The following is a 19,389-nucleotide window of genomic DNA, read 5'->3' as shown; positions in this document are numbered from 1 at the left end:
GCATCCATACTAATTAATATTCTGTATCTTTTTTGGCAAGGGAATTTGTCTTACTGAGATATTTAGCTTTTTTAGCTCAGTTTCGACTTGTTTAAATGCATTTTCATTCCCATTTAATATCATTATCTGTCTACTTGTGGAGATTTCAGAGCTCTCCCCGGTATTGTTAGTGACTGTAGTTTTATTTGATGATAGGATCAATTTCAATGAATTATGTGGCATATTCGCCACTCTAGAAAGGTCGTTTAATATCTTCTTCTCACTTTTATAGTTTTCTTTGGTTAAAGAATATTCTTCAGTTATATCGATTTCATCGAACCAGGATGTTTCACTTGGAATCCTTTCATATTGTTTTCTAAGCTCATTTTGAGGATTATAGAGAATCTCTTGTAATCTTTCGCGCCTGGGCTTTTTCCAGTTTCGAATCTTATTATTAATGGCAACGTCCATCTTTCCTTTTATAATCTCCTCAAAGATTGCAAAATCACTTTTTGGTGTTTTGAATAGTGGTATATATTTTTCCACAAGGAATTTTCCTATCTTCGAGCCTCTTTTAAAATTCAACCAATCCTTACTATAATCATCTGCGTACAGTGGCATAAGGGGAATAGCTTGCTCTTTGGAGCATAGCTTGTCATTACAGTAAAATAATCCACCAACCCAAGTTCCTGGCATGTACACACCAATTTCTCGAGTTAAATATTTCTTTCTCCTGGCTATCTTAAAACAGTGCTCTACTTCAGAATGGTTGATGCAATAAGGGACGTTCCAATCGATATCGTCAGTTTTCAGAGGTGTAATCTCGTCCCAAACAGAATTGCCATTTTCGCAGTATGTTACTCTCAAAAACTCATCAAAAGCAAAGGGAAAAGTTTGGAACTTGTAGATTTTGAACACTTTAAAGCCTGAAAACTTTGTACTCTTATTTACATATGAAAGAAGACCAGAATCTTGATTAAATTCCTTACATACTTTATTATCATTCGAATTTTTCCACCCAACTGGAATCAAATTGCAGTGTAGTAAATCACAAAAAAAAGTAATCCATAAAATTGCCATTGTATATATCATATTGAGACCCTTTACTACCATACATATGATATAATGTTGCTTGCTGAATTACTGACACTTGCAATATTTAAGAGTGACGCAACAGCTCAATTTGTGAACCCGACTCGTACAACGCGATTGTTCGGGTAACGCGAGAAGGAATACTAAGAGAATTTCAAGACTGAAAAAATTGAAGCGTAAAAAGGACAAGTTGTTTGATCTCGAGCAGGTTTCGATTAGGTTGATATAGACGACATTTACATTTCTGCCCTAGAATTAAGAACCGTTAGATTGATTGAGTTGAAATTCAATGAAGCTAGATATTAAAGTATGTTCAATGCGTTTTTCTCTTCTGTTATTTTTTGCAAAAACTAATTCACTCGATAATTGGATACTAACATCTATTAATTGTGCTTGTGCCCTATTTTTTTAACTATAGAAAAGTTTTAGTAACAGGTCAGATAGAGTTAAAGGAATTGATTTCCACCCTACAGAACCGTGGGTTTTAACTACTTTATATTCCGGTAGGATAGAAATTTGGAATTATGAAACTCAACATGAAGTGAGATCTATCCAAGTCACTGAAACCCCAGTTAGAGCAGGTAAATTTATTGCAAGAAAGAACTGGATTATTGTCGGTTCTGATGATTTTAGAATAAGAGTATTTAATTATAACACAGGTGAGAAAGTTGTTGATTTCGAGGCTCATCCAGATTATATTCGTTCCATTGCTGTCCATCCGACTAAACCATACGTGTTATCCGGTAGTGATGATTTAACGATAAAGTTATGGAATTGGGAAAAGAATTGGAATCTAGAACAAACATTCGAAGGTCACGAACATTTCGTCATGTGTGTGGCCTTCAATCCAAAGGACCCAAATACATTTGCCTCAGGTTGTTTAGATCGTACAGTTAAAGTTTGGTCATTAGGCCAATCTACACCAAACTTCACAATGAATACAGGCCAAGAAAGAGGTGTCAATTACGTGGATTACTATCCTTTGCCTGATAAGCCATATTTGGTCACATCTTCTGACGACCTCACGGTAAAAATCTGGGATTATCAAACTAAGTCTTGTGTTGCTACCCTGGAAGGGCACATGTCAAATGTTTCATTTGCTGTATTTCATCCAACATTACCAATTATTATTTCGGGTTCAGAAGATGGTACTTTAAAGATTTGGAATTCTTCAACATACAAGGTAGAAAAGACATTGAATCTAGGTTTAGAAAGAAGTTGGTGCATTGCTACCCATCCAACCGGTAGAAAAAATTACATCGCCTCAGGTTTTGATAATGGATTTACTATTTTGTCCTTAGGTAACGATGTCCCAGCTTTATCCTTAGATCCAGTTGGTAAGCTTGTATGGTCTGGTGGAAAGAACGCATCAGCCTCAGATATTTTTACAGCAGTTATAAGGGGTAACGAACAAGTGGAAGAAGGTGAACCTATATCTTTACAATCAAAAGAACTTGGTAGTGTAGATGTTTTCCCCCAAAGTTTGGCTCATTCTCCAAATGGTAGATTTGTTACTGTTGTAGGTGATGGTGAATATGTTATCTATACTGCTCTTGCTTGGAGAAATAAAGCGTTCGGCAAGTGTCAGGATTTCGTATGGGGCCCAGACTCTAATAGTTATGCTCTGATCGATGAATCCGGTTCTGTTAAATACTACAAGAATTTTAAAGAAGTCACGTCATGGTCCATCCCATTATCTTACAATATCGATAAGTTGTATCCAGGTGCATTATTAGGACTAAGATCCGACGGTTTCATCTATTTCTTCGATTGGGAAACCGCAAATCTAGTCAGAAGAATTGATGTCAATGCCCGTGATGTTGTTTGGTCCGACAGTGGTGAGTTAGTTATGATTATAAATTCCGAAGAAAATCGTGGAGATGAATCAAGTGCTTACTCGCTGGTATTTGATAGAGATGCATACATTCAAGCCGTCAATGAAGGTGAAACTGATGAAGAAGAGGGTGTTAGTGAAGCCTTTGATGTTCTGCACGAACTGAATGAACCAATTACTTCTGGTAAGTGGGTTGGTGATGTCTTCATATTTACGACCTCCACAAATAGATTGAACTATTTTGTTGGTGGTAAAACTTATAATTTGGCGCATTACTCAAAGGAAATGTACTTATTGGGTTACCTAGCTCGTGATAATAAGGTATATCTAGCTGATAGAGAAGTTCATGTTTATACCTACGAAATTTCACTAGAGGTTCTTGAATTCCAGACCCTTACTTTAAGAGGTGAATTAGAGGAAGCTCTTGAAGCTATTTTACCAAATATTGAAGATAAAGCTTCATTGACTAAAATCGCCAGATTCTTAGAAGGTCAAGAATATTATGAAGAAGCCCTAAAGATAACGTCAGATCGTGATCAACAATTTGATTTAGCCTTAAAAGTCGGTGAATTAGCTCTAGCGCGCGATTTATTATCAGACGAAGAAAATGAAATGAGATGGAGATCTTTGGGTGACGCTTCTTTACAGAATTTCAATTTCAGGTTAGCTATTGAAGCTTATACGAAGGCACATGATTTAGATTCTTTATTCTTGCTACATTCATCATTCAAAAATAAGGAAGAATTACTGAAAGTCGCCAAAGAAGCTGAATTTGTTGGCAAATTTAATTTAGCATTCAATAGTTATTGGACAGCTGGTGATATTGAAGGGGCAAAACAACTTCTTGTAAAATCTGGTAGGTTTTCAGAAGCCGCTGTTTTTGGTTATACATACGGTGTCAACAATGAAGAATTAGATGAAGTTGTAAAACAATGGAAAAACAGTTTGGTATTAGAAGGTAGAGAATTTATTGCTGACAGAATTAGCATGCCAGGTAACGACTCAGGCTTTCCACACAAAGCAACAGATGACAAGCCACTGATTGATATCGAATCCACAGAAGCAAAAGAAGTTTCAGAGGACTCTTCTACTCAAGAAGAAGACGCTGTTGAATCCACAGAAAACGATGAAGTAGAGGTTGAAACTGCTGATAACGATGAAGTAGTGCTTGAAACTGCTGATAACGATGAAGTAGTGCTTGAAACTGCTGAAAAAAAAGAATAAATAAAACCCTTGTATATTTAGGTATTGGAAAGTAAGAATTCTATATATTAGTTTAATATAGTTGAAAAAAAAGACTTAACATTATGAGAAAAAGTTATTAGTACTAATAAGGGTAGCCATGGGGGTAGTCCGCATGTCTATTAATATAATCCCACCTTTACGACGTAAATACAGTTACTTTATCAATTGGATCTCGTTTATCCAACCCAACAAAATACAGTTCTCTTGACTCATTTCTAGAAGAACTAGGTTTCACCTTTGCCACCTTTCTAAAAACATTTCTCACACGTTTCTCGAACAAGCGATCTTCAGTTCCAGTGTAGAGTTTACACAGAAACGAGCCCCCGGGCTTGAGTAAGTCAATTGCCGTCACTAAGGCGGCGTCGCAAAGGTCAATCGATTGCAAATGATCCCTGACTGCGACACCTGATGTGTTCATCAACCTAAAATAAGGCATATTAGTAAGATTGCTAGAACTAAAATTAGAAAAATCACGAGGCCACGGTACATACATATCGCTTATTATAACGTCTACTGGAAATTTTTCACTTATTCTGTTAGGGAGTTCAATTGGCACATCGTCATCTGAAGAAAACAATTCGTTGTAGGTTTCAAATTCGTTCAATTTAGGATCATTGTAGTTGTGAAAATAACCATAGTCCTTATGAAGTTTATCAACAGCATTAAGCTTGAACTTGAAATGCTTATCAAAATAATGTCTAATTACTCCCTGTGTCTGTTTGGAGAAAATGTTTGCCTGAATTGAACTAACACCTGTGGGTGGATTACAGGGTAAAATATCAACACCTAGCACCATCGAATCGGGAGACGTTCGACTCTTTGCTACTTCAGACCACGATCCAGGTGCAAACCCGAGATCTAAAATGCATTGAGGCCTTTCCTTGGAAAACAATTTCCATTTATCATCAATTTCTATTAGTTTGAAAGCAGCTCTTGATCGAAGATTTTGTAGTTTTGCCTGTTTACTATAATGATCATTTTTTTGCCTTTGCTTCCACCTACTGGTCGAGCTCGAATTGAATCTGTAAATTATCTTCCTACCTCCATTTTGAAAGCCGCCTCTCGCAGTATTTAACGAACACGATAATATTAGCATTGTGTAGCTTGACTATTGCACATTTTGTTCTGTTCATCGAGGTTAACGACGTTTTGAAATTAACGGGCTGTTGAAAAATTTAAATATTCCAAAGTCTCCATATAGGCAGTGTTGAAGAAACTGTATAATACTAAGGAAAAACAGTTATATAGCCATAATATCGCATTATATCGATGGCTAACGAAGGTTCTCTTGCACCAGAAGAGTTTTTAGTGAAAGCGTCAGAATTTTTCAAGATTGCCAATGAAAAGGGCATTGCTGTACGTTTGACGGTGAAGAGATTAGTGAAGCATGATCCTGTACTAGGAAATGCTGAGTTTGACACTATTGATAAACCACATTATGATGTGTCTAAGGTTGCAACGTCGGTAACCGTTCAGGACAATCTCAGTTCACAGGAAATATATCCGTTACTTTTCAGGATAACATATGGTTCACATGCAAATAAACAAAAATGCTCTACAGTCGTTAATCCAGATGTATTGGATAAGTTTTGGTTAGATTATTCATCTGTTGTGAAAAGTTCTATGAACGGTCTAGTTAAGAAGAAGAAGAGTAAGAGTAAGTCCTCTAAGGAAAAGAAGAAGAATGTTTAATGTTATATCGTATGTATATATTTATATTTGAATCCTTATTAATATGATATTAGGTGAAAATTGGAATATTTAATCTACTACGTCTTCGACGACGACATTTCCTGAAGGGTATATTGTAGCCTCATCCTTTATTAATATGGTAGGCTCAAGGATTGTACGCGGAGAGGGTGCTGCCAATAGAAAATCATATTTGTGTTGATAGTTCAGTGGAGGTTCATCGTAAACTTCGTCAGAATCCAGTAATTTATTCCTGTAAAGGTCTGCAAAAACATATATTTCCTCTATAGGTGCGTTAGGATCGAACTTTTCGATGGTTCTTTCAGTACCATTGAAACGAATGGCTATTTGACATGAGCTTCCTTGTGTAGGTGTATGTAATTGAGTTTTCCTCCAGAGTAACCATTGCTTTTTCAAAATTTCTCTATTTGCTAACTCGTTTTCTCTCTCTAATTGTTCAATTCTTTGTCTTTCTCGTTCTCGATCAATTCTCAATGATTCATTGAATCTTGCGTCCTGGTCCTCTCTTAATAGCCTGTGCATGTCGGTATTTTTCTTTTGTTGTCGTAGAATCATGAGCTGTGGATAGTATTTGGAAAGGACCCTGTCTAACTTGGCAAAATTCGAACTTCTTAAGGTACCTTCAATCTTGTAAACAAGCTCAATCTTATTAGAATTTGTCAAACAGAGCAATCCAATTGCAGGAAGTTTTCTAAACTTTAGGGCATTAGAAACTTGTAACCCTTCGGATGTCAATATTGAACCAAACCAATAGAGCATTTGATATTTTTTGATTAGATGTACGAATTCTTCGTTGCAAAGAATTTCGTTAACAAATTTTAAGGAATGATCATTTACTGGATCATGAATATAAATCAAGCCAAACTTGAAATTTTGTGTACACGAGTTCAGAAGTGATGTATAACTCTCCACAATCGATTTAGAAACAATACCTTGTGATTGTGGATTATAAATTGAACCGAAGTTGTATGTGGTGGAGTTATAAGACAGAGATTCGTTTGATAGAGTTTCTATCAATATATTTAATTCCACAGCATGATCAGTTGTCTTTCTGTTATAGAGCAGACCAAAGTCACTTAGCTTGTTTAAATACGTAAATGTCGATACAATGATAGATAATAGACAGTATGAGAAAAATAATGGGATCCTAAGTAAAGCGAAAGACAAATACTTGAGGAAGCCTTTAAAGTTATGGGAGTGCGACCTAGCATTGGCATCGTTGTTTTCTCTTGGAAAAGAGCCTGGCATTGATGAAGAGACAGGATCGGCGTGTCTAGCACCCAGAAAATGGCTTATTCCGTTCATTTCAGAGTGTAGAACTGACTGGTCCTTGTTTTACTTGGTATTTGACTATTTTCATTTTCACAGTTTCATGAAATTTCATATTTAATTTCTATCTCGCATTATAATCGTCTATAAAGAGAGACCAAGTAAAAGTAAAATTACAACTAAAAATCATGCATATCAAGATTGGGATATATATTTATATATAGTGATGCTTGATGTTGAAATCAAATTGTCTTTTCTAGAAAGAAAGATGTGAATTTTTCAACGTCTTTGGCTGGTAATCCATAGATGGGGCTTATTTCGATCAAATTAGATGAATTGTCTCTGAGCCTGATTGGTTTTGATAATATACTAGAGGCACTGTGTTTATTATTATCTCTGTATTGAAATTCAGATTCGGATATGGCCAACCCTAATAGAACGTAATTTGTATGATAGAAATCAGCACGTTTGCCTGGTTTATCACGTAGGCCAGGAAATTCATCAGTTTGACAGCAACATAGGATATACTCTCGAAGCGCCTCTTTGTTTATTGGATTCTGATAGCCACTTGCCTCGATCATTGCTGCTGTAGCGCCGACCCAAAAACTATAGCAACCATCCACTAACTTGTTGCTTCTTCCGGATAAACCTTTTTCTTCGTTATACTGACGAGCACTGCACCATTCCATCAGTTTTTCAACACTAATCTTGTCGAAAGAGTTCAAGATCATCAAACTTGCCACGGCACAAAATGTGTAACCACCGTGAGCTTCATCTTCAAACGGGCAACCACCAAAGCCACCTTCATAAGTTTGGCAATTAACCAAGAAATCAACAACTCCCTCACACAATTCATCTGTAACTATATTTAAAAGTGATGCTATGCTTAGAGCACAGTACACACCTCTTGTGTCGACTTCTCCCACAGGATCACATGTTCTGAAGCCGCCGTTTTCTGTCTTTAAGGACAATAACCATTCGTAAATAGCTGAACGGTTAATTTTCTCCCAGCAATCATTTATATTATCACATAATACAATTGAATTGATAGCAGCATATGTACCTGCAATATGAGGCAATTGGTCCATGCCACCGCCAAAAGGCCCGCCTTTAGGCGATATAATAGAAAGTTTTTCAGCTATACGCTCCTTGTATTCATCAGATATCCAATCTGGATCCATTGTTTTCAACGAATTGGCTACCCAGTAGGCAATCCAAGGTTGTCCAGCGTCCATTGCAGCCATCTGTGGAGGCATTGAATTTTGGAAAGGGTAATCCAAAAACATTCTGTGGAACTGGCTATTCAGTTCAGGCTGCCTGTCTACCGAGAGCAAAGGGACACATTTACTTAGAGTTTCTTCTCTATCCAGCGTTGTTTGTGTTTCGATCTCCTTCATTATTAAAATTTCAGGCTCTTCTTCTTTGTTTTCTTCAGAGTTGACTACAGTTTCAGTTGGCTGTCTCTTGCGTCCCAGCAATTTAGAATCTATAAATTTTATTCTTGACGTGGATTTATCCATCCTGGTCTTTACACGCTTTATATATATGCTATTTACAGTTTATTTAATGTTCGATGCTGATTTACAATTTGAGGTTCATTTTATTTTTTTTTAAGTTTCCAATATGAAACATTTTTTAAAGACAGTGTAATTTGCTTGATTAGGTTAAATACTGAACACAAGCGCATGCACAGTGACGCAGGGAAGTTGAGACTCTTAAATCGTGGATCTGGTTAGTTTGAGAATCTATTGAGTAGGTTCTCCCGGAATTTTACCCCATAGAATACTATCTCTTTTAGTGTTTTCGAATTAAAAAAAAGATAGAGAAAATAAACAAAACATCAAGTGTTCAGAAGTCGTGCTTATAAAAAAAAGATTTTAATTGATTAGAAAGTAAATGTCATTGCGGTTTTCGAAGAATGAGCTTTTGCCCGCTGGAGTCGTAGGAGAAGTCGATGATGAGGTAGATTCAAATGAATCCGATGAAAGAGTCGGTTTTTTATCGTGGATCGATAGGATACTTGTATCTCCTTCTGATTTACATCTTTCAATGAATGAATATTTTGAATCGATAGATTGGGATTCAAAGGCAGTTTCTTTGGCAGAACCGTTGGGTAATATACTGACTTTTTGTTTTTACGTCATACGGTTCATTCAAGATAATTTTATCAGAAATAATGACTACGTGAAATCAAGTATACAGGATTCCTTTGATTTCAGCAAATCTGGGAAATTAAACCAATATAATTATCTTAGTCGCTATGTGCAACAATCCTCATCTCAAAAATCTAGGACAAAATTGTATTTTTTCACAGTTGCAGAAAGGTTTACCTTTCTATCACTAGTATCATTATTTTCGTTGAATTTAATCATAAGCTACAAATTTCTTTGTTCCCAATATAAATCATATTCCATATTTTACCTCGAAAATGCAAAAGAATCTCCAAATTTAACAAAACATTCGTTAACTGATTTGAGTCGAAGTTATTATGATGATATTATGCGGGGTTCAGTTTTCTCCATGTTGAAGCATTTCTTGCTAAAGAAGAGAAAAAAATTTGAAAATTCAGAATCATTAAATAATGAGCAATTTTTTTATCAGTTGAGGAAATGGATGCCCTCGAAATTTCTGACACATCTATTTGTATCATTTTCTCCTACGTCTATCATTTTCCTGATGTTAACAGATACAAATTTTATAACAGCATTTGCATTGGTTTTCCACCAGCTTGTGCTACATTATATTGTAATAAGAAGGTTTCTAGTGAGGCTTCTAGACGAATCAATCCTTTCTAGCTCAATTATTTCAGAAATGAACGCTAAGATCATTAAATCAAAGACTTCGAATAAATATCAAGATGTGATGGTTGATGCCACTCCATACGGGCAAGGTTATGTCAAGTTTTGTGCAACGACAAAAGCCAAAATTTTTGAAAGTCATACTTTAACGGGTGAATTGGTTAAAGAGAAATTTAATAGGCAAAGGAACGAGTTCGAGGATATTATTGATAAGCAACAAATACCACATAACAAGATTATTGAACCGGTAAATAACCAACTATATTGGAACCCACAAACTCAACAATACATGATCAAGCAAGAGTTTCATCCTGGCGCATATTCGACGGGCTTTTCATCTCCAATACATGATTCCTGCTATCCAATCCCACCATATGACATAAGAAGAGGTTCTATAAGCCCACTTCGACAATCTGTTGTATATAACCAATCTTCAAGAAGCTCAAGTAAGAGTCCTCACAGGAGCCCGAACAGAAGTCCAAATAGAAAAAATTTTGAATAATAGTACTATTATATTCTTATATGTTTATGTAAATGCATTTTCAAATTTTTTTATTCTTGTAATAATTATAATGTTCTCTCATTTTGACGTAACCCAAATGAACTTTACCCAAGAAATGATCGGCCAACCTTCTATCTGTGTCAAGTCTGGATAAATATGCACCACATATTTCACAGACCTGTAACTTTTGTTGTGCACTTTGACCCACATTTTCTGTTATATTCTTAACTTTTTTGGCCACTATAGCTCTCTTTTCCAATAGTTCTTTGAATTTAATTGACTGAATCATAGCTTTTGAGACTTCATCTTTTGTAATAAGCGTATTTATTTCCTCCTGCATTAACCCAATCCTAGTATCTAATTCATCCAACTCGCTGGCAACCTCCTTAATTCTTTCTCGCTCTTCGAAGGTATGCTCCAAGCTTTTTAATGCTGTCGCTATTTGATTATTGCATTCGTTAATAAATCTCGATAGCACAAGGAAATACTCCGTCTCAAACTCGGGAAATGTTGCTCCTTCTTCTTTCAATTTTTCATACTGCAGCTTGTGTTTCTGTAAATGAATTTGGGGGCAGCGACCAATACTTTGCTTTGTATTTTGAAATAAATCATAAGGACAATATCCGACTAAGTAGCTCTTGCATATCCTTGGATCATTCAAACTCAACTCTTTCCGAGCATAGTACCTAGTATCCTTACCTAATAGTTGTTCTATAAGCTTTCTTTGTTCTTCTGACGCTGTTTTTATGGATGACATTGCCGTAATTGAGGTGCCTTAAATTGAGTCGATTAAGTTCATCTAGTTCTTTTTTCTTGTATAACATAAAAATTTCAATATCCGAACAAAGGTGTCTTAGTATAAAAGAGCTCGATCAAAACTTGCAAAACTACCAGCACTTAATATCTTTATTGCACTATATTTGAATTATATATATTATCAATCGAACACATTTTGTTGTTTGAACTATGGCTTCTGCGCTATTCTTTTATGTCTTGAGATTTCATGGGATATTGAAAGGAGAGTAATTTAATGGCAGTTCAGCATATTAAATGTTTTATGATTAGTTCATTCAATGTTCCTGCTTCGATAAGTGAACAAATATCGTCTACGGTTAAGTTCTACTTTTCTGGTAGCTTCTTCTAGAATATTGAACTTTCTCTCATTGAAACTCTAAATTTTAAATTAACAATTTGTTGTCTACTCATTCAATTGTAACTTGGAAAAAGGCTCCTGAAAATGTGAAAATCCAGATCTTGAAGGTATAACTAGTTATTAAAAGTCATTATATAGGAGAACATAGGTATTAAATAGTATATAAAATTTGTAATATTACATTATAACAACAAAGCTAAAGCACCGACTATACCAACACCAGTTTTGATAGATGCCTTCATGGCACCATTACCGGTCTCTTGAGAAATAGAAGCGGTAGTGACGGAAGAAGCAAAACGAGCGTAGGAAGAAGATAGAGAGGATTTGGAGGTAGCAGCAGTGGTATATGCTTCAACATTAGTCTTTGTGCTTGTTTTAGTGATATAAACAGTTTTAGTAGAATCGGATAAAGTGATTATCTTTACTGAAGTAGCCTCAGATGAAGAGACATTTTCAACGTTGTTTGAAGTAGTAGCATTAGAGAAGGAAACGGCTGATTTGCTTGTGCTGGCAGCTTCTGTAGCCTTGAAAGAACTAGAGATAGCTTGTGTAACAGCAGCGGCCTTGGAAGAGGTAGAGACGACTTGTGCAGTAGCAACTTCGGTAGAATTGCTGAATGGAACTGCAGTACTAGTAGTAGTGTCTTCAGTGACATTGGTTGGTTCGGCAGTGGAAATTGCTGAAGTAGCAGCTGTTTCGTCGCAAACAGTGGTGACATCAGTTATGTATACAACTTCAGTACCGTTGGTACTGGTTAGTATACTTGTGGTTAGGGAATATGAACTTGCTGGGATATTTGTAGTCTGTATAGAGCTGGATGCAGCGGAACTGGCAGCAGCACTCAAAGAAGATACAGCAACAGAAGAACCAGCCATGCTTGAAGAAGTAGTAATGGAAGAAGATGTATCTACACTTGAAGAAGCAACAATAGATGATGAATCAGCGGTACTAGCAGAAGTGCCTACACTGCTAGAGGAAGAAGGTGGAATAGAACTAGAAGACATAACGACACTTGAGGATGCATTTCTAACGCTAGAAGATTGTGAAGATGCAATTAAACTGGAAGCAGAGGCAGCTGCTGAAGATTCAGAAAAAGTTTCAGTAGCAGAGGAAGTTTCGGCAGCTGACGATGTTGCGATAGCAGAAGAGGTTTCAGTAGCAGAGGAAGCTTCGGTAGCAGAGGAAGTTTCAGTAGCAGAAGAAGTTTCAGCAGCTGACGATGTTGCGACAGTAGAAGAGGTTTCAGTAGCAGAGGAAGCTTCGGTAGCAGAGTAAGTTTCAGTAGCAGAAGAACTTTCAGTAGCAGAGGAAGTTTCGGCAGCTGACGATGTTGCGACCGCAGAAGAGGTTTCGGTAACGGTACTCGATAATGCTGCAGAACTTGATTGATTAATTTCTCTAACACTACGATTTAAAACAGAAGTACTAATGGTGGCAGTTGTACTAGATGTTGTGGCAATAGAGGATGAGGAAACCTTTGAGCTGGTAGCAAATGAATAAGATGAATAAATTGTTTCTTCAACGGAGGAGAAATCGGATGACAGTAAAGTAGAACTGAGAGCAGTGGAGGTAGCAGCTTCAGTGGAACTAGTCACTGGTATACTAGAGGAAACAGTGGTACTGGTGGTAGACGGAATGGTAGAGGTTACTTCAATAGTGGAGGAACTAGTCGGTATATAGGTAGAGGTGACCTCAACAGCAGTGGAAGAAGTGGTTGGAACAACTGTACTACTAGTAGTTGTACTAGTGGTTGTACTAGTGGTTGTGACAGAAGTAGTAGTTGTAGTTGAACCAGAGCTACCCATTTTGATATTCTAGGATAGTTGTAAAATTACAGAGTTTTGACCTGCCTTAATGAAAAGCTAACAGTGGGAAGAAAGATGGAAATAAAATTACATTTATATGACATAAACGGTAGCAAACAGTGCCAAGACATTACTTGAAAGCACGATTACAAATTTTAAAAAAAATGAGCGAAAAAAGTGTAATGTAGTCGTTAGCAATCGTTAACAATCGTTTGAACCATTCATATAACCCTATTGCAGAGACCCAACTTAGTTCTGTTAACTGACACCATATGTACCATGTCGTTCATCCAGGTCATCTTCCGCGTCATATAGAAATCAATGGCGTCGATCGAGCGATCCATTAGACGTGCTTTCGGCAATCGTGTCGTTCAGTCGTTTCTTTTCTGCCAAACGTGTGCTGCCCGCGTCAAAAACGAGGCAACAAATCAAGAACGATTGACGAAACTGTATTTCACCCAGGCACAACATCGTCGAGATGCCACCACCAGTTTATACCGCAGCGAGAGCCTCTCTCGTTACTAAAGTTCAAATAAAGTAGGAGAACAAACGAATTGAGAAAAAAAGTTTGGTTGACGACCCACATTTTCAGTTCTTGGCAAGTGAAAGAGGCTCAGTTGCTGACACATTATGTGCTGCAGCTATCTCCTACCATAAAACAGGCAATCTTTTTTACCTTCTTCCTCTTGTGATCCTCAATGAGCTGTGTTTATCTCGCATTATTTGCTCTGTTTCGTCACAATGAGAACTGATTTATTTTTTTTATCATTTTTGTGCACGTGACTCTCTAATATCAAATTTTTGCAAACGAAGAGCAAAAGAAGAAATAGAAAAAAAAAAAAAATTAGTTAGCTGAAGTTTTTAGAAGCTTGAAATTTGGACACAAGAGAGGAGGACCCTTTCAATCACCGAGAAACTATCAACGGTAATAACGATTCCTCCCTTCTGGCTGCTGCATGAGCTACTCCCCATCTGAGTTTTTCGGTGTATTTGTCATAACTCTATTCATTTTGAAGCTGTCATATCCGTTTACTAAAAGAATGTACAATAATAACAATTTCTTCTCCAGAAAAATGTATAACAATGCTATCAATGACAAGAAATTTATCAAGCGTGGAGGATACATTGCTGGTCTAGTTAATGACGGTAATACCTGCTTCATGAACTCTGTATTGCAATCTCTGGCGTCATCTAAAGAATTAGCAGCATTCTTAGATAACGTCATTGAAAATGGATCGGAAAACAATGGAGACATCAAATTCACTGAAACCCTACGTGAACTTTTGTTGATACTAAATAAAAAGTATTATAAAGAGAAACCATACTTCAAAACAAATAAACTGTTAAAGACTATGTCTAACGGCCCAAATAAAAATATCATCCTTGGTTATGATCAAGAAGATGCTCAAGAATTTTTTCAACAAATTCTATCTGATTTAGAAAAGAATATCAAGAAGCCCTCGACAGAAAAAAAGGAAGAACGTAATAATATTAAAGAGTCAGATTTACCTGATGATGCATTACTTGGACAAGATGATTTAAATAACGTTGGTACAGTATATATACCAACGGAACAGATCGAACCCAATTCCGTACTAGAAAATCCCGATCAAAAACTTTATTCCCCATTTAAGTTAATAACACCATTGGACGGTATCACTGCGGAGAGGATTGGCTGTTTGACTTGTGGTGAAAATGGCGGTATTAGATATTCTGTATTTTCAGGTCTCAGTCTAAATCTCCCTAGCGAATCTTTAAATCAATCCACTTTGAAGTTATCCGAATTACTAAATGAATGGGTCAAACCGGAAATTATTGAAGGTGTAGAATGTAACCGTTGTTCACTAAATGCGGTCCGTTCTCATCTACAAGATCAAATTCAAAATGATACAATCCCAGAAAAATTAAAAATTGCCATTAACCAAAGATTAAATCTGTTAACTGAAATTTTATCGAAGCCTGTCATCGAAGAAGACGATTATAAAAAATATCACACAGAAAATATGGTTCGTAAATGCTCTAAATCCAAACAAATTTTAATTTCAAGACCACCTCCCTTTTTATCAATTCATATCAACAGATCTGTTTTTGACCCAAGAACTTACATGATCAGAAAAAATAATGCAAGAGTATTATTCAAGACGAGACTAAATTTACAAAAATGGGCATGTAACGTCGATGAAATCAATCTGGATGCAAGATTACCAATGAGCAAAAATGAACATATCGTACAAAATGAAGAATCAAGCGAAGATGAGAATATTGGAGGTGATTACTACGCCAAATTGCATCACAGATTTGAACAAGAATATGAAGACAGTGAAGATGAAGAAAATGAAATAGATAGTGATGATGACAGAGATGTTAGGAATTATGACCCTTTAAATGGTGAAGAAATGAATTTGTCTTCTGAATTCTCATCAAGTGAAGACGAGCAAGAGGAAGAAGAGGTTGATGCCCTAGGTAATACTATAAGAAATATGCCTGTACGACTTGCAAATGAAGTTGAGCAACCTGTACCAATGTCAAATTCCTCATCTGAAGAAGATCAAGAACCAGCACAAGATTCGGAATCTGAATCCGAATTAAATGAAGATGTAGAACAGAAAAATGACGAGATATCTATTCCACCAACAAACGGAAGTATGACTTATTCTTCATCGGTACCTGCTGGCCCCTTAATTTATTCCTTACGTTCAGTTATTGTTCACTACGGTACCCACAATTATGGGCACTACATTGCATTTAGAAAGTATAGAGGCTATTGGTGGAGAATTTCTGATGAAACTGTCTATATTGTTGATGAAACCGAGGTTTTGTCAACACCGGGTGTATTCATGCTATTCTATGAATATGACTACGACTCAGTAACCGGTAGGATGAAAGATGACTTGGAAAGCCTTGACCAGGAAGATGAAAGTGAAATTGAAATAGTACAAGATGAAAAAGTAAAAGAAGAAGAAGAAGAAGAAGAAGAAGAAGAAGAAGATTAATTGAGAATGGTCTTATTATAAAGTTGACCTCATATATAATATACATACATAACCTTCCGAAACACCCCTCCTTCATACAAAGCTTTCATTGGCTTTCTGTTCGTCATTATCATATTTTTTAAGTCTTTGAAGCCTTTCCCTTTCCTCTTCTACTTTATCTTCGTTAATTAGATCATCAACAGTAAAGTCAAATTCATTAGGATCTTCATTGTATTTGCCAATGATACGTCTTTTTAGTCCGGTTCTTGGATTGACTTCGAATTTGTTTTTCATTGAAGAAGTTGCTGCATCATCTTGCTTCCTATCTTCCTGCTCTAGTTTGAACTTCAATATATTACTGTGTTCCTTTTTATTATTGACTTTGAAAGTGCCAACACCCGATATAGTAGGTAATAAGATAACAAATATGAACACTATAAAAATGAGCACCAAAATTCCATAAAAATCCATTTCGATAAAATTTTGCTTACTGGTTGATACTTTTTTTGAATCCGATGATGTTATTAAATCTCATTCAGAAGTATATCCTGAATGAAATTTTCCAATTCTAATAAATTGCTCGCGCAGTAGGGCTTTTTTCATCCTCTTCTATAACAAGACAGCAGCCTTAAGTTCATCTCAAGTTAATGATTAATACAATCAAATAACGCATGAATATCACTATGTTAAGACAGACTTGGCGCCTATTCAATATTGGTGCCTTAAGTCTAGTTACAAGACGAGCATATATACCTCTAAAAAGAATTAGTCTTATCCAGCGCCGGCGATTGAATTTAGCGATTAGTCATCGCTTTTATTCAGCATCATCTACAACAGGCAATAAGATACCTGATGAAGTTGCTAATCTACCACTTCAGACCTATCATCAAGAATCAGACAAATTTTTGGATGATTTGCTAGATAAGTTAGAATTCCTTAGTGAGAAATATCCCAACGAAGTACCTGATATTGAGTTAAACCATGGTGTCATGACATTAGAAGTCGCAAAAATAGGAACTTACGTCATCAACAAGCAGCCTCCCAATAAACAAATCTGGCTTGCCTCTCCAGTCTCAGGACCAGACAGATTCGATTTTTATCGAGGTGATTGGATCTCCCTGAGAAACAACTTGAAATTGCGTGATGTATTACATCAGGAGTTGAAGGAAGTATTACCTTCCACTGAGACTTTTAATTTCGAAGCTGAAGTCTAACTTCATATTATGCAACGACATACATCTGTAAATAAGCAAGAGAAATCACTATTTGTATTAGTACTATAACTCTGATTACCGTATATAGTAAAAACTACTTAAATAAGAAAAATCAGGAACCAAAAATTTCCAGAAAGAGAATCCAATACACATGTAAATCAAATAGCATGAATGTATTTAAGGAAACAACATAATGCACGGGTCAAATATTCGATCGAGAGGTCTCACTCGACCGACGAGTCGATATGGTTGAGGAGAGTACATTTTTGGGCAAACCACGATCACTTTATATTATGCAGGTGAAATGGTCATCAAGGGTCTCTGGAGTTTTCTTTTACAGTACCTTGCTTACCGGTGATTATAGATTGAAAATCATAATCATAATTATAATTTGCCTAATTTGGTTAATAGTATCTAAACTCGGCCATTATGTCACATGTCACAAGGCAGCGACGAATAAATAAATTTTTCCTATATAAATTTTTTAATTATCTCTTCATATATACTCCATGCAATACCAGCACTAAACGCTTTCCTAGTTAATCGCAAGCTTAGTCCGTCAAATAGGTTTAATAAACTTTCGTTTTTGATCATTATTGAAAGACTCGCGAAAAAATTTGTGAATCGTTGCGGATTTAGCTGCATTCTTGTCTTAATTGTATCAAATGGTGCCGTTATTGTAGTAGCAACGCATGCGGCTGTAAACGCACTCATGGTATTGATTATTGTAGAAGTAGAGCTTGTATACTGCAAATCCTTTTTATAGTGCTTCAGGCTATTGGGAAGAATGTTCTGCGGGATGAATAACTTAAACTTCTCATAGAGTAAGACATATATACCTGAATAAGGAGCATCTCTTATACATGTTGTTCCATATCCTTTGAAAAACCCATTTATACCATTCGTAGCGAAAATATCTTTCGTTGCGCCAATCAGACTCTTGTAGTTATACAATGTCGATTCATATCGTACTTTAATGACTGTAATTGGCATGGTTATGTAACCCACAACACCCCTGGCAATAGCCCCAGTGACCAAATTCTCTGTCATATGAAGTTCAGGTAATTTACTACTCTTCCCAACATGTACTGTCTGTTTCTGATTACTCACGTACATCCGCATCGTGTTAAGACATGATAGATACAGAGCACTACCCACTGATGTACGTAATGCAGATGGTATGGTACCTCGCCAAAGATCCTTAACGGAAGAAAACTCTTTGAAAACAGCTCTTATACCATTCACGTGCTCCTGTTGCACTCTTGTTTTCACCAGATCAAACGGTTGAAGGGCCACTGCAGAGGTTAGTCCACCAAAAAAGCCACCAACCAAATGCGAGGAAGATCTGCTCTTATTTTGAGGCATTCCAATCTATTTTCAGCGATTTTGTGTTTTATTATTACACTGAAAACTCGGCTGCATTATGTCCTTAAATAATAAATTACATACTCCCGGTGCTACCCATCGATTGATCAGAAAAGCGATGGAATGGGGTCTACATTTATCATCGTTACTATATATCATTTTCATGTCTTATCAAGATTAAAGAAATCATATCAACCTCTCTCAAGCGCAGGACTGAGGCACGGTCAAACCATAAGTGTAACAACGGCAAGCTCTAGTAGGTTTGTACAAATTTAGCAAAACCCTGCAACCAATTTCTACGCAGCCATCCTCGCTATTACTTCACTATACATATACTTCTTCCCTGGGGCCCCCAGGACCAGTTCAATCACGTCAAAATTTCCAAATGGCTGGTTTCTATTCCTTCCAAATTTTTTTTTCACAGTGTAGAAACTGTACAAGAATGGAGGGT

The 19,389-nt window shown here is 36.4% G+C and overlaps 13 protein-coding genes across 13 annotated transcripts; 5 read left to right on the top strand and 8 right to left on the bottom strand.

Annotated features, from left to right (window-relative positions):
* Nucleotides 1–9: 9 nt before the first annotated feature.
* KAFR0A07000 (uncharacterized protein) lies at nt 10–1,092 on the bottom strand (the record flags this gene model as incomplete). Its single annotated transcript, XM_003955221.1, has 1 exon — nt 10–1,092. The coding sequence occupies one exon, from the start codon at nt 1,090–1,092 to the stop codon at nt 10–12; it is 1,083 nt and encodes a 360-aa protein (XP_003955270.1).
* A 268-nt stretch (nt 1,093–1,360) lies between these two features.
* On the top strand, nt 1,361–4,129 carry SEC27 (coatomer subunit beta'; the record flags this gene model as incomplete). Its single annotated transcript, XM_003955220.1, has 2 exons — nt 1,361–1,378; nt 1,490–4,129. The coding sequence occupies 2 exons, from the start codon at nt 1,361–1,363 to the stop codon at nt 4,127–4,129; spliced, it is 2,658 nt and encodes an 885-aa protein (XP_003955269.1).
* Nucleotides 4,130–4,286: 157 nt separating this feature from the next.
* MRM2 (21S rRNA (uridine2791-2'-O) methyltransferase) lies at nt 4,287–5,246 on the bottom strand (the record flags this gene model as incomplete). Its single annotated transcript, XM_003955219.1, has 1 exon — nt 4,287–5,246. One exon carries the CDS (start codon nt 5,244–5,246, stop codon nt 4,287–4,289), a length of 960 nt encoding a protein of 319 aa, XP_003955268.1.
* Nucleotides 5,247–5,419: 173 nt separating this feature from the next.
* Nucleotides 5,420–5,842, top strand: SRP14 (RNA-binding signal recognition particle subunit SRP14; the record flags this gene model as incomplete). Its single annotated transcript, XM_003955218.1, has 1 exon — nt 5,420–5,842. One exon carries the CDS (start codon nt 5,420–5,422, stop codon nt 5,840–5,842), a length of 423 nt encoding a protein of 140 aa, XP_003955267.1.
* A 69-nt stretch (nt 5,843–5,911) lies between these two features.
* UBX3 (clathrin-mediated endocytosis regulator UBX3) lies at nt 5,912–7,165 on the bottom strand (the record flags this gene model as incomplete). The annotated part of the gene is made up of 1 exon (XM_003955217.1): nt 5,912–7,165. One exon carries the CDS (start codon nt 7,163–7,165, stop codon nt 5,912–5,914), a length of 1,254 nt encoding a protein of 417 aa, XP_003955266.1.
* A 206-nt stretch (nt 7,166–7,371) lies between these two features.
* Nucleotides 7,372–8,649, bottom strand: RAM1 (protein farnesyltransferase; the record flags this gene model as incomplete). The annotated part of the gene is made up of 1 exon (XM_003955216.1): nt 7,372–8,649. The coding sequence occupies one exon, from the start codon at nt 8,647–8,649 to the stop codon at nt 7,372–7,374; it is 1,278 nt and encodes a 425-aa protein (XP_003955265.1).
* Nucleotides 8,650–9,025: 376 nt separating this feature from the next.
* NUR1 (Nur1p) lies at nt 9,026–10,429 on the top strand (the record flags this gene model as incomplete). The annotated part of the gene is made up of 1 exon (XM_003955215.1): nt 9,026–10,429. One exon carries the CDS (start codon nt 9,026–9,028, stop codon nt 10,427–10,429), a length of 1,404 nt encoding a protein of 467 aa, XP_003955264.1.
* Nucleotides 10,430–10,469: 40 nt separating this feature from the next.
* LUC7 (Luc7p) lies at nt 10,470–11,186 on the bottom strand (the record flags this gene model as incomplete). Its single annotated transcript, XM_003955214.1, has 1 exon — nt 10,470–11,186. The coding sequence occupies one exon, from the start codon at nt 11,184–11,186 to the stop codon at nt 10,470–10,472; it is 717 nt and encodes a 238-aa protein (XP_003955263.1).
* Nucleotides 11,187–11,764: 578 nt separating this feature from the next.
* On the bottom strand, nt 11,765–13,387 carry KAFR0A06920 (uncharacterized protein; the record flags this gene model as incomplete). The annotated part of the gene is made up of 1 exon (XM_003955213.1): nt 11,765–13,387. The coding sequence occupies one exon, from the start codon at nt 13,385–13,387 to the stop codon at nt 11,765–11,767; it is 1,623 nt and encodes a 540-aa protein (XP_003955262.1).
* Nucleotides 13,388–14,343: 956 nt separating this feature from the next.
* Nucleotides 14,344–16,380, top strand: UBP1 (ubiquitin-specific protease UBP1; the record flags this gene model as incomplete). Its single annotated transcript, XM_003955212.1, has 1 exon — nt 14,344–16,380. One exon carries the CDS (start codon nt 14,344–14,346, stop codon nt 16,378–16,380), a length of 2,037 nt encoding a protein of 678 aa, XP_003955261.1.
* A 72-nt stretch (nt 16,381–16,452) lies between these two features.
* On the bottom strand, nt 16,453–16,830 carry EXP1 (Exp1p; the record flags this gene model as incomplete). Its single annotated transcript, XM_003955211.1, has 1 exon — nt 16,453–16,830. The coding sequence occupies one exon, from the start codon at nt 16,828–16,830 to the stop codon at nt 16,453–16,455; it is 378 nt and encodes a 125-aa protein (XP_003955260.1).
* A 212-nt stretch (nt 16,831–17,042) lies between these two features.
* YFH1 (ferroxidase) lies at nt 17,043–17,573 on the top strand (the record flags this gene model as incomplete). The annotated part of the gene is made up of 1 exon (XM_003955210.1): nt 17,043–17,573. The coding sequence occupies one exon, from the start codon at nt 17,043–17,045 to the stop codon at nt 17,571–17,573; it is 531 nt and encodes a 176-aa protein (XP_003955259.1).
* A 471-nt stretch (nt 17,574–18,044) lies between these two features.
* Nucleotides 18,045–18,938, bottom strand: HEM25 (Hem25p; the record flags this gene model as incomplete). The annotated part of the gene is made up of 1 exon (XM_003955209.1): nt 18,045–18,938. The coding sequence occupies one exon, from the start codon at nt 18,936–18,938 to the stop codon at nt 18,045–18,047; it is 894 nt and encodes a 297-aa protein (XP_003955258.1).
* Nucleotides 18,939–19,389: the final 451 nt, after the last annotated feature.

Source organism: Kazachstania africana, chromosome 1 (genome assembly GCF_000304475.1).
Source record: "Kazachstania africana CBS 2517 chromosome 1, complete genome".
NCBI lineage: Eukaryota > Fungi > Ascomycota > Saccharomycetes > Saccharomycetales > Saccharomycetaceae > Kazachstania > Kazachstania africana.
Note: the sequence above shows the minus strand (reverse complement) of the source record. Positions and strands in the feature narration are given on the sequence as shown.